General features: G+C 52.4%; 1 protein-coding gene across 1 annotated transcript; it reads left to right on the top strand.

Annotated features, from left to right (window-relative positions):
- Positions 1-295: 295 nt before the first annotated feature.
- On the top strand, positions 296-10,070 carry LOC146360444 (uncharacterized). Its single transcript, XM_084825661.1, has 3 exons — positions 296-309; positions 1,310-2,274; positions 9,435-10,070. The coding sequence occupies exons 1-3, from the start codon at positions 296-298 to the stop codon at positions 9,602-9,604; spliced, it is 1,149 nt and encodes a 382-aa protein (XP_084681787.1). The 3' UTR covers positions 9,605-10,070.
- Positions 10,071-11,816: the final 1,746 nt, after the last annotated feature.

Genomic DNA, 11,816 nt, shown 5'->3' with positions numbered 1-11,816 from the left:
CTTTCCGGGGGCCGGAGGAAGGAGCGGGCACGCCATGGGTGCCGCGACATGCTGGTGGCCCGCTGGCACAACTCAAGCGCCGCCTCTATTGGGACATGCTCGACGCGTGCATGTTCACGCCGCACGCGGAGCGGGAGCGCACAAAGGAGGGCCGGCCGCAGTACCTGCGTGAGCCGGAGTACCCACTGGAGTACTTCCAGGACCGGCGTGTGCCATACGCACTGTGGGAGGTGCGGTGGCGAGGCCTACCACGGTGTGCTCACGCTGCAAGGCTGCAAGCCCTGGCTGCGGGGCGATGAAGCCGCTCAGGTGTGCGTGCGCCTCGCTCGCCAGTGCCAGGCCGTGCAGTTGGGCGTGACGCAGCGAGAGACGGCCGAACACGCGATGTGGACGTGCCCGGCGGCACGACGTCTTTGGGAGGAGGTGGCGCAGGCACTGGACTGGCCAGCGCTTGCGCAGCGGTGGGAGGACGCGGCAGCGGGGAGAGAGCCTTGGCCCGGCGGCCTGCGTGGGCCAAGGAAACGTGCCGGCAGGACGGAGGAGTACTGGGACGTGCCCTAGTCCACGGCCCGGCTCGTGAACCTTTTCGTCCTGCTCGCGCTGGTCTACCAGCGCCACCGCGAACAAAAGACGCGGAGAGAATGCGACGCTACGGGCTCGACGAGGGTAGTGCTGGGCCAGCTGGCAGCCCTGAGTCGGGCCGAGTGGGGACGTCTTCCCGCCGAGCGCTGGCGACGGCTCTGGCCGTGGCGGGCCAATGCCACGGGAGCCGCGCCAACACCACCCATCACGTGAGCGAAACGTGACGGGCGGGACTGAGGGGGCACCACAGTCAACTGTGTGTATTAGATAATAGGTGAGCTAGGTTTTCTTTGTATTAGTTAGACGTTGAAGAGACAATCGTTTTCTGTTACGGTTTTTCGCGCTCGGGTGTAGTCTGGCGGCCAGGTGGAAGAATTTTTAAAATAAAAAAAACTAACCCTAACCCTCCGACTATGCAGGCCAGGAGGCGGAGGGTGGAGACGGGAGAGCCCGCTCCCCGATCAAGCATGCCGCCCTAGGTTGGGTGGGCGGTGCGGTGACACGGGGCCCATCGCCCTCGCCGCTGCTGGAGGCAGGGAGGGAGGGAGGCGTTAGAGCCCGGAAATGCCCGCGTGTGGTGCAGTGGAGGGCCCCGGGTGGGAGACAGAGAGGGCCTGGTCCTGTCAGAGGGCAGCACCAGCCTCGCGGCAGTGGCGCAGCCTCGGTCCCAGGGAAATGGTGTGAGGGACAGGCACGGCGCACGAAGGCGCTTACCCTGGGAGAGCAGCTCAGGGGATGGCAGCAGCGAGCAGAGCAGCCGCAGCAGCAGCCAGGAGCGCAGCAGCAGGGAGCCGGGCAAAGAGCTCCTGGGCGGCCACGTCGACGCAGACTTCCTCCGCCAGCAGTTCGGGACGGACTTTGGGTCGTCGGTGGAGGAGGACACGGACATGAGCCGGGGCCTGCCAGCGCTCCGCTCCTCCTCCGGAGGCAGCGGAGGCGGCTCGCGCGAGTTCCGGATCCTCCAGCGGTGGACGGAAGCTCTCCACACGCCGCTGGCCAGAGTCCATGAGCTCGTGGTGCCGGCAACGTTTGACCGATATGACCTGCTGCGCCTCTGGGGCTATGTGGTCGCCCGCATCGCCCTCCCCGTGGTGCCGACCAACAACCTGTCTAAGTACAGCCAGGGCAAGGTCTGGGACTTCTTCACCCAGACCTTCCACCCGCTATGGGATACCCTAGCCGGACGTTGCTGTGGGCTCACGGAGAACCAACTCGCCCTCGTTCGCTCCCTGGCGCTGGCTGCGCTACGCCGGCTCCTGGTGGGGCGCAGGCCTCGTGGCGCGCCCGCTGACTTCCCGGCCTGGCTGGAGGCGGGCAGCCTGGTGCGCACGTTCCAAGATATCCACCAGACGTGGGTCGTCGCCCCGAGCAACGCGCTGGTACTCTTCCTAGCCAGGACCGAGGACTGGTCCTCCTTCGTGCCACAGGCGGACTTCCGTGAGTGGCTGGAGACCGTCATCGGCCTCCTGCGCCAGCGGCAGTGCATCGAGAAGCAGCGGCAGGCGGACGAGGGAGCAATGGCCGGCCGTGTGGCAGAGCGGAGGTCGATGGCAGCGGCGCCGGGCGGAGCGGCGGCAGAGCGCGGCGGTCGAGGGCGACATGACGCGCAGCATCCAGTGACGGCACGGCTGGCACGACTGACGGGGACAGCGCCACGGGCGGCCCAATCGGAGGTGCCGCCCACGGCAGCCGGTGAGTCTCTGGGCTCCGGGGAGCGGGAGGATGACCTGGGAGGTCCGGGTGGCAGCGGCGGAGAGTGCGGCGAGCCGGCGGGCCCGTTCAAAGCCCCGGGAAGGCCGCCCTCGGCCGCAGGTTCGAGGAAACGAAGGGAGACGCGCCTCGGCAGCGCCGGCTCTGCGGCGGAGGAGGACTCGGCCAAGAAGCGGCCCAGGAAGGGTCCTAGGCGGGCCTCCGGGTCAGGAGCGAGCAGCGGGGCCGGAGTCACAGGGGCACGGCAAGCGGGACGGGCTGCCTCAGACATGGAACAGGAGCAGGAGGGGGGGCTCCGGGGAGAGGCCGGTCTGTCCCCAGGTACTGCCGTGTCCCCAGGTTCATCTGGGAACTGACATTACAGTTCTCCAAGAACTAAATTTTTATTCAGAGAAGGAAAGGAGCCTCGCACAACAATTTTGGACCTGGGGACCGTCTTTATGGTCCTATAACGAAAAAGGGAAGGGTGGTGTAGGAGTAGTCATGAGATGGAGACCGGATTTAGAAATTAAAAGAGCCATTGAAGCGGACCCAGGATATTTGATAATAATAGACTGTAGTCTAAAAGACAGGGGAGATGAGGGTAAGGTGGAAACAAAACACTTTAGACTCTGTTTCTTATTTGTTTCTCTGTTTCGGTCTCTGCTTCTTATCGGAAAAAGCTATGGCAAACTTTAAAGGATTATGTTATCACAAATCGAACGTTGCTGATCATGGGTGATTTCAACAATCGAACACAATTAAATGATCATCATAATTTGGCAGCTTGGGGATCCCATGAAGGGAGAAAGAAAGAAAGAACACCCACTGACACCAGAGGAAAGGGAGTTGCAAAACCTTTTACAACTAGAGGATAAAGCACTGAAATTTTTTATTTATTTATTTATTATTTAATTTATTAATCGCCCATCTGGCTGGTCACCCAGCCACTCTGGGCGATGTACAACATACAATAAAACAATAAAATTCTACAATAAAAACATTTTCTAAAATACCCTAACCCACCCCAAATGCCTGCCTGAACAGCCACGTTTTTAATGCACAACGGAAGCTCATTAAAGAGGGGGCATGATGGAGTTCCCTAGGGAGGGAGTTCCACAGAGTGGGGGCCACTACAGAAAAGGCCCTCTCCCTCGTCCCCACCAGTCTAGCTGTCCTGGCTGATAGGACAGAGAGAAGGCCATCCGAGGCTGATCTTGTTAAGCGGCCTGTCTGGTGCTGCTGGAGGCGCTCCTTAAGATAGGCTGGGCCAGAACCTGATAGGGTTTTAAAGGTCAAAACCAACACCTTGAATTTGGCCCGGAAAACAACTGGTAACCAGTGCAACTCCTTCAGCACTGGAGTGACGTGATCTCACCAGCGGCTGCCTTTAATCAGGCGAGCCGCCGCATTCTGTACCAGCTGCAACTTCTGAACCGTCTTCAAGGGTAACCCCACGTAGAGCGCATTACAGTAGTCTAAACGAGAGGAGACCAGGGCATGTACTACCGATGGGAGCAGATGGTCGGGAAGGAAGGGGCACAGCCGCCGTATCAGATGGAGTTGTCCGGCTCACAGCTGACACCTGAGCCTCCATGGATAGCTGGGAGTCCAAAATGACCCCCAGGCTGCAGACCTGGTCTTTCAAGGGTAGCCGTACCCCATTCAACACTAGGTCAACATCCCCTAGCCTCCTCTTGTCTCCCACCAAAGGTACCTTGGTCTTGTCAGGGTTCAGCTTTAGCCTATTCCTCCCCATCCAGCCACTCACCGTCTCCAGACATTTGGACAGGGATTCTATGGCCAACCTTGGTGAAGATTTGAATGAGAGGTAGAGCTGCGTGTCATCCGCATACTGATGACACTGCACCCCAAACCTCCTGATGATAGCCCCCAGCGGCTTCACATAGATGTTAAATAGCATCGGGGAGAGGATGGAACCCTGTGGCACCCCACAAGTGAGTGGCCACGGGTCCGATTAAAATTAAAATTAAAATTAAAAATGTGTTAGATTTCTTTTCGATGTGGAGCCGGAAGGCCTATATTTCTAATTTTCCCCAATTGGAAGAAGTGACCTATACCTTTTATCATCCACGTTTCGCCAGTAGGTTAGATAGAATCTGGGGAGACAAGGAAATGCAAGTGATTTCAGCCAAGGTCTTAGTGACAGCGTGGTCTGACCACGGTGTACTTCTGATGGAACTTTGTTCAAAAGGCGCAATGATTCACGGTAGGCCAAACTGGAGACTTCCACTGACAGCTCTACAGAATAGAAAATATAAGAATGAAATGGAAAAAAATATGGAGACGTTAGAGATTTTAAGGGGACACCCAAAAACAGTACTGACATCTTGGTGGGAGGAGATAAAAAGATCTGTGAAATGTACATGTGTGGCTCTTATGAGAAGATATTACAAGGTGGAATTGAGAAATTATCAGGTGGCATTATACCAGTTCCCCTTCATGGATCACTGCCTTGTTGTGGCTAAGGGGCTTGCGAAACTCAGTGAAGCCATAAGCTATGCCGTGCAGGGCCACCCAAGACGGACAGGTCATGGCGGAGAGTTCTGACAAAATGTGGTCCACTGGAGAAGGAAATGGCAACCCACTCCAGTATTCTTGCCAAGAAAACCCCACGGAACGTAGCACAAAGCTAAAAGATATGACGCCGGAAGATGAGACCCTCAGGTCGGAAGGTGTCCAATATACTACCGGGGAAGAGCAGATGGTATTTCCAAGTAGCACCAGAAAGAGTGAAGCGGCTGGGCCAAAGCCGAAAGGACACTCAGCTGTGGATGTGTCTGGTGGTGAAAAGAAAATCCGATGCTGTAAAGAACAGTATTGTTTAGGAACCTGGAATGTAAGATCAATAAATCAAGGTAAGCTGGAGGTGGTCAAACATGAGATGGCAAGATTGAACATTGACATCTTGGGAATCAGCGAACTAAAATTGACAAGCATGGGCAAATTTAATTCAGGTGACCATTATATCTACTACTGTGGGCAAGAATCCCTTAGAAGAAATGGAGTAGCACTCATAGTCAATAAAAGGGTGGGAAAAGCAGTACTGGGGTACAATCTCAAAAATGAGGTTGATCGGTTCTAGGAAGACCTACAACACCTTCTAGAACTAACACCAAAAAAATATGTCCTTTTCATCATAGGGGATTGGAATGCCAAAGTCAAGAAATAACCGGGATAACAGGCAAGCATGGCCTTGGTGTACAAAATGAAGCAGGACGAAGGCTAATACAGTTTTGCCAAGAGAACACGCTGATCACAGCAAACACTCTTTTCCAACAGCACAAGAGGCGACTCTTCACATGGACATCACCAGATGGTCAATATCGAAATCAGATTGATTATGTACTTTGCAGCCAAAGATTCTGGCTTAAATTGAAGAACGTAGGGAAAACCACTAAACCATTCAGGTATGACCTAAATCATATCCCTTATGAATATACAGTGGAGGTGAGGAATAGATTTCAGGGATTAGACCTGATACACAGAGTGCCTAAGGAACTATGGATGGAGGTCCGTAACATTGTTCAGGAGGCAGCAACTCAATCCATCCCAAAGAAAAAGAAATGCAGGAAAGCAAAGTGGCTGTCTGATGAGGGTTTACAAGTGGCTGAGGAAAGAAGGGAAGTGAAAAGCAAGGGAGAAAGGGGAAGATATATCCAACTCAATGCAGAGTTCCAGAGAATAGCAAGGAGAGACAAGAAGGCCTTCTTAAATGAACAATGCAAAGAAATCGAGGAAAACAACAGAATGGGAAAGACTAGAGATCTTTTCAAGAAAATCGGAGATCTCAAGGGAACGTTTTGTGCAAAGACGGGCATGATAAAGGACAAAGAAAGCAGGGACCTAACAGAAGCAGATGAGATTAAGAAGAGGTGGAAAGAATACACAGAAGAACTATACAGGAAAGATATTAATGTCCCTGATAGCCATGATAGTGCGGTCACTGAACTTGAGCCGGACATCCTAGAGAGTGAAGTCAAGTGCGCCTTAGGAAGCATTACTAACAACAAAGCTAGCGGAGAAGACAGTATTCCAGCTGAGCTATTTAAAATCCTAAAAGATGCTGTTGTTAAAGTGCTGCACTCAATATGCCAACACATTTGGAACACTCAACAGTGGCCACAAGACTGGAAAAGGTCAGTTTACATTCCAATTCCAAAGAAGGGCAACGCCAAAGAGTGTTCAAACTACCGCACAATTGCGCTCATTTCACATGCCAGTAAGGTGATGCTCAAAATCCTACAAGCTAGGCTTCAGCAATATGTGAACCAAGAACTACCAGAAGTACAAGTGGGGTTTTGAAGAGGCAGAGGAATTAGAGATCAAATCAGCAACATTCGCTGGATCATGGAGAAAGCAAGAGAATTCCAGAAAAATGTCTATTTCTGCTTCATTGACTATGCTAAAGCCTTTGATTGTGTGGATCACAACAAACTCTGGCAAATTCTGAAAGAGACAGGGGTACCAGACCACCTTACAGGTCTCCTGAGAAACCTGTACGAGGGTCAAGAAGCAACAGTAAGAACCAGACGGGAAACAACTGATTGGTTCAAAATTGGGAAAGGAGTACGACAAGGCTGTATATTGTCACCCTGCTTATTTAACTTATATGCAGAGTACATCATGAGAAACACCAAGTTGGATGAATCACAGGTCGGAATTAAGATTGCCGGGAGAATTATCAACAACCTCCGATATGTAGACGATACCACCCTAATGGCAGAAAGCAAAGAGGATCTCAAGAGATTTGACCCTTCCAGAAAATTGGCGTCCGATTACATTAACCAGTATTGATTACAGGATTTTAGCAAAGGTTCTTACTAATAGAATTTCTAAAGTAATGTCAAAGTTGGTCACGGGAACCCAGACAAGCACAATCCCAGGAAGACGAATGTCTGATTCATTGCTCCTGATTAGGACATTTTTTCATAAGCAAAGATCTGCGAGCAGCAAAGATGGCGTTTTGCAGTTAGACCAATCTAAAGCTTTTGATCGGGTAGATCAGACTTATCTTTGGGAGGCATTACAGTTAAAGGGTATTCCAGCGGATTTTGTGAATTACCTGAAGGTTTTGTATAGACAAGCCTCAGTCACGCCCCGCCCCCCCCCCCCAGATAAATGGTTGGCAGGGAGCAAATGTAAAGATAAAGTCAGGTCTTTGACAAGGATGCCCACTCAGTCCTCTTTTGTATATCTTGGCAATCGACCTGTTGCTCGCTCTAATTCACCAGGACCGAGGGATTCGAGGGTTCCGGCCATTTAGAGGACTAAGGGAAGAAGATGTAGAAGGGGAAATGGTGAAAGCGGTGGCGCATACGGATGACGTCTATGTCTTTTTAAGAGACCCTAAAGAAATCAGTAGATCAAGAAGCCACTTAGACGAATATGGCAAGGCCTCAGGTGCCATGGTGAACCAAAGTAAGAGCAATATTTATTTCCGGAGGAGAGGAGTGCAAAGCATTAAGGTTCAGACTTTACAAGAGGCAGAGAATCAAGCAAGCAGTAGACAAATCAAGAACAGGTTAGAAAGAGAACATGGGTTAGAAAAAGAAATGCAACACAGAGAGGAGGTCACCAGTATAAAAATGCGATTTTTGTGATAAAATGCGATAAAAAATTTTTCATGATCAGAGGAAGGATGGCAAGAAAATTGGATGAGATGGGAACAAAGGGTACAGGAGAGACTAGATAGGTGGAAGGGATGGAAGTTAAATTTGTACAGAAAAGTAAAATTTTTCAAAAGATACTGTATACCGATCGCTAATTATATAGCAGTCTATTCACCTCCCAAAGCCTTAATAGAGAGGGTGAACACACAGTTGTTCACCTTCCTGTGGAACACTAAACGATTTCCGTTATCCAGGACGGTGGCACACCTCAAAGTCGTAGAAGGTGGCTTGAGTCTTCCTGCGATCGGCCCCGTTTTTAGCTATATTGCTCAGCAACAACTTTTGTCAAAGGGAACAGACCATTTCCAAGGGAGGGGAAGGTCCCAGTGAAGGTCTGAAATACTTAGCACTTACGGGTGTAGATGCAGATCGTTGGAGGGCCACCCAATGGGGTAAACTATGGTGGGATAATGAAAAGATAGATTATCGTTTAACAGCTGCCTTAAAGGCCCCTTTGCCCAAATATTTGAGGGAAGCGGTGCTCTCATTGCACCAATGGAAAGTGTCATCGTGTTTCCTTAAAAAGCATAATGGGAACGTTAAAGAAGTGAAACAAAAAGTGTACGGGGCGATTATGGAAAACAATTATTTTAGACCCTTTAGGGAAAGGAGAGAATCAAAGGACAATTTATCTGTTTATTTGAAGCCCAGTCATTTGGATCAAACTGTTTTCATGGATAAACGTATCCCATATAGTTTATGGGACCTTCGGTGGCGCATGTACCATCAGGTGTTTATTATAGGAGTGGTCAATCCATGGTTAATAAAGGGTTGTTTACGGCAGGTTGCGTAAATAGCGAACCAGTTGATGGGTGTTAGAGAAACTGAAACCTTTAAACAGTTTGTAAAAGATTGCATTTCAGCTAAAACAGTATGGGGAAAAGTTTCCAAACATTTACATTGGCCATTTCTGGCACAACCATGGGAAACGATATTGTCAGGTATGGAACTGGAGATAGGATTTCAGGGACCAAAGAAAGCAAATGCAGGAAAACAGGGTAGTGAAGAAGGGGGAAATGCTAACAAACCAAAACAACATCAGTACTGGAATGTTCCTTGGACAACTGTGAGGATAATTAATCTCTTTGTTTTGTTAATCATCAGTATACACTGCAGCACAGAATTAAAAACAAAAACGGAGTCCAATTTGAATTCAGGAGTACACTATGTATATAATAGGTTAAAAGGGGGTGGCCAGATATGGAAAAAAAAAAAAAAGGGAACCAGAGAGTAGGTTGAAAAAATGGTGGAAATGGTTGGAAGGCTGCACACCGCCAATTACATGAGAAAATCTGAGTCCCATGAGTAACCTGAGTAAAATGAGTACACTGAGAACAGAGAAATACTGAAATAGGGGAACTCTATAATGTTGTAATGCTCTATTTTGTATGTCTGTAACTCCATCTTTCTAGATTTCTATAGTTTTCAAGTTCTTTATTTTTGTATTTTGTAATTTTATTTTTTTCCCAGTAGTAACGTATGGCTGTGAGAGCTGGACTATAAGGAAGGCTGAGCGCCGAAGAATTGATGCTTTCGAACTATGGTGCTGGAGAAGACTCTTACGAGGCCCCTGGACTGCGAGGAGGTCAAATCAGTCCATCCTAAAGGAAATCAACCCTGAGTGCTCCTTGGAAGGATAGATACTGAAGCTGAAGCTCAAATATTTTGGCCACCTAATGCGAAGAGAAAACTCTCTGGAAAAGACCCTGATGCTGCGAAAGACTGAAGGCAAAAGGAGAAGGAGACAGCAGAGGATGGGATGGCTAGATAGCATCACCGATGCAATGAATATGGACTTGAGCACGCTCTGGGAGAGAGTGCAGGACAGGAAGGCCTGGCATGCTATAGTCCATGGGGTCACGAAGAGTTGGACATGACTGAACGACCGAACAACAACAAAATTTTTATTTTGTATTCCGTATTTTGTATTTGGTTTTCCCACATGGTCATTGTGTAATTTTGTAATTTGTATTTATTTTGTATTTTGTAAACTGTCAATTTCTTAATTTGTAAATTTCTGAATTTGTAATTATCCTTTTGATTTCTAATGCTACAATGGTGTAATGTTAAGTAGTACGATCTTTTTAAATAAAAAATTTGATTCCTAAAAAAAAATTGATCCCAAACCGCAACCCCACCCCTAACCCAACCGCACCCCTAACCCCTACTCCTAAACCCAAACCTGAACCCCTACCCCTCACCCTACCGCACCCCTCTCACCCTACCCCCAACCTTAACCCTAACCCCCTAACCCTAGCCCTCCCCTTCCCCTAACCCCCTACCCCTCACCCAAACCCTCAACCTAACACAAACACAAACCCTCACCCTACCTGTACCCTACCCCTAATCCCAACCCCCACCCTAACCCAACCCTAACCCTCACCCGACCCCCACCTCCACCCCTCAACCTCACCCTAAAACCCTCACCTCTCACCCTTACCGTACCCCTGACCCCTAAAGCATGACCCCCGACCCCCTAACCCCCTCACCCCGACCCCCCAACCCCTACCCTGACTCTCGAAGGGAGAGGGGGTGTTTGTTTGGAGCTCCTGTGACTCCCAGCAAACCATTAGCTCTACTTTCAAAACCAGCGCATGTGCCAGCGCCCCGCTGGCGGGGGAGGCTGGGGGAGTCCTCCGGGCACCTGGGGTGCGGTCATGGACCCCCTCGGAAGGGGGCTTCCCCTGAAAAACGCTCTGGAAGGGACCCCCGTGCAGGTCCTGGAGCATGGAGAGAGCAGCAGGGTGCTGCTGTGGCTGCTGCAGCATTGCTGGAGGAGGAGGTAGGAGAAGCGGCTTCTGTGCCGGCGGGAGGGGCCCCCGCTGTGTGGAGGAGGGGCCAGGGGGCGCGGGACAGCCGGGGACGCAGGGGCGCTCGGGGAGCCCTGGGGTGCCCTGGAGTGGCGTGGGGAAGGGCCGGAGCCTGTGGGTCTCCTCGAGAGTAGGCCACAGGCAGCCAGGCTCTCAGAGGCAGCTGAGGCTGTGCAGGCTTTGGCCTCAGCGGAAGCTGGCGGGATGCAGCTCCTGGAGCGGCAGCCGGGGGATCTGGAGAGGGGAGCGTGCAGGGGGAGCTGGCGGACCGAGGTCGGTCCGGGAGGCGCGCCGCCTACCTCGCGCTGTATGAGAGGGCGCGCCCGTGGGCGGAGGGCACCGAGCAGGGGGAGCAGCTGCAAGGCGGTGGGAGAAGTCGGGGCTCCGGCGGTCCCTGCGCGACCTGGAGCGGCGCCGCGGCGCCCTCGCGCTCTGCTTCGGCGTGTGGCGGCGCGGGGGGAGGGGGGCGCCTGGGCGTGCGTGGAGAGCCCGGGCCGGCGTCGCCTGAGTCCAGCTCCGAGAGAGAGGGCCAGGAGGCGGGGAGACCCGCCCCAGTCAAGCAGGCCGCCGTCAGCTGGGCGGGCGGCGGAGTGGCGCAGGGCCCGTTGCTCTCGCGGCTGCTGGAGGCGGAGGGGGGGGTGGAGTTGAGGGGTACATGCACACATACACACGCCAGCCAGCAGCTGGGCAGCGCGGCAAAAGACCCGGGGGGAGGCGGAGCACACCCGGCCCTGGCGCGGCCAGGGGCATGGAGGGCAGCGTGGAGGGGCAACCCGGCGGGTGGGTGCACCTCCCCTAGGAGAGCAGCTCGGGGGAGGGCGGGGGCAGGCAGAGCAGCAGCAGCCGGGAGCGAGGCCGAGGCCGAGGCCAAGGGGAGTTCCTGGGCGGCCGCCTCAATGCAGCCTTCCTCCCACCAGCAGTTCGGTACTGACTTCAGCTCGTTGGTGGAGGAGGATGCAGAGACGAGCCGGGGCACACTGGCCCCCTGCTCCTCCTGGGGCAGCGGGGGCGGCGGCACGGGGTCGCAGGAGTCCCAGATCCT

The sequence above is a fragment of the Heloderma suspectum genome, chromosome 1 (assembly GCF_057233095.1).
Source record: "Heloderma suspectum isolate Gila_16-S chromosome 1, 16-S_ref, whole genome shotgun sequence".
Taxonomy (NCBI): Eukaryota; Metazoa; Chordata; class Lepidosauria; order Squamata; family Helodermatidae; genus Heloderma; species Heloderma suspectum.
This window is presented reverse-complemented; position numbering and strand designations above follow the sequence as displayed.

What these genes read in the sequence shown, in the direction of transcription:
- LOC146360444 (XM_084825661.1), top strand. An exon ending in GGTGCCGCCCACGGCAGCCG is followed by an intron (nt 2,275 to 9,434) that starts GTGAGTCTCTGG and finishes TTTTTTTCCCAG; the next exon opens with TAGTAACGTATGGCTGTGAG.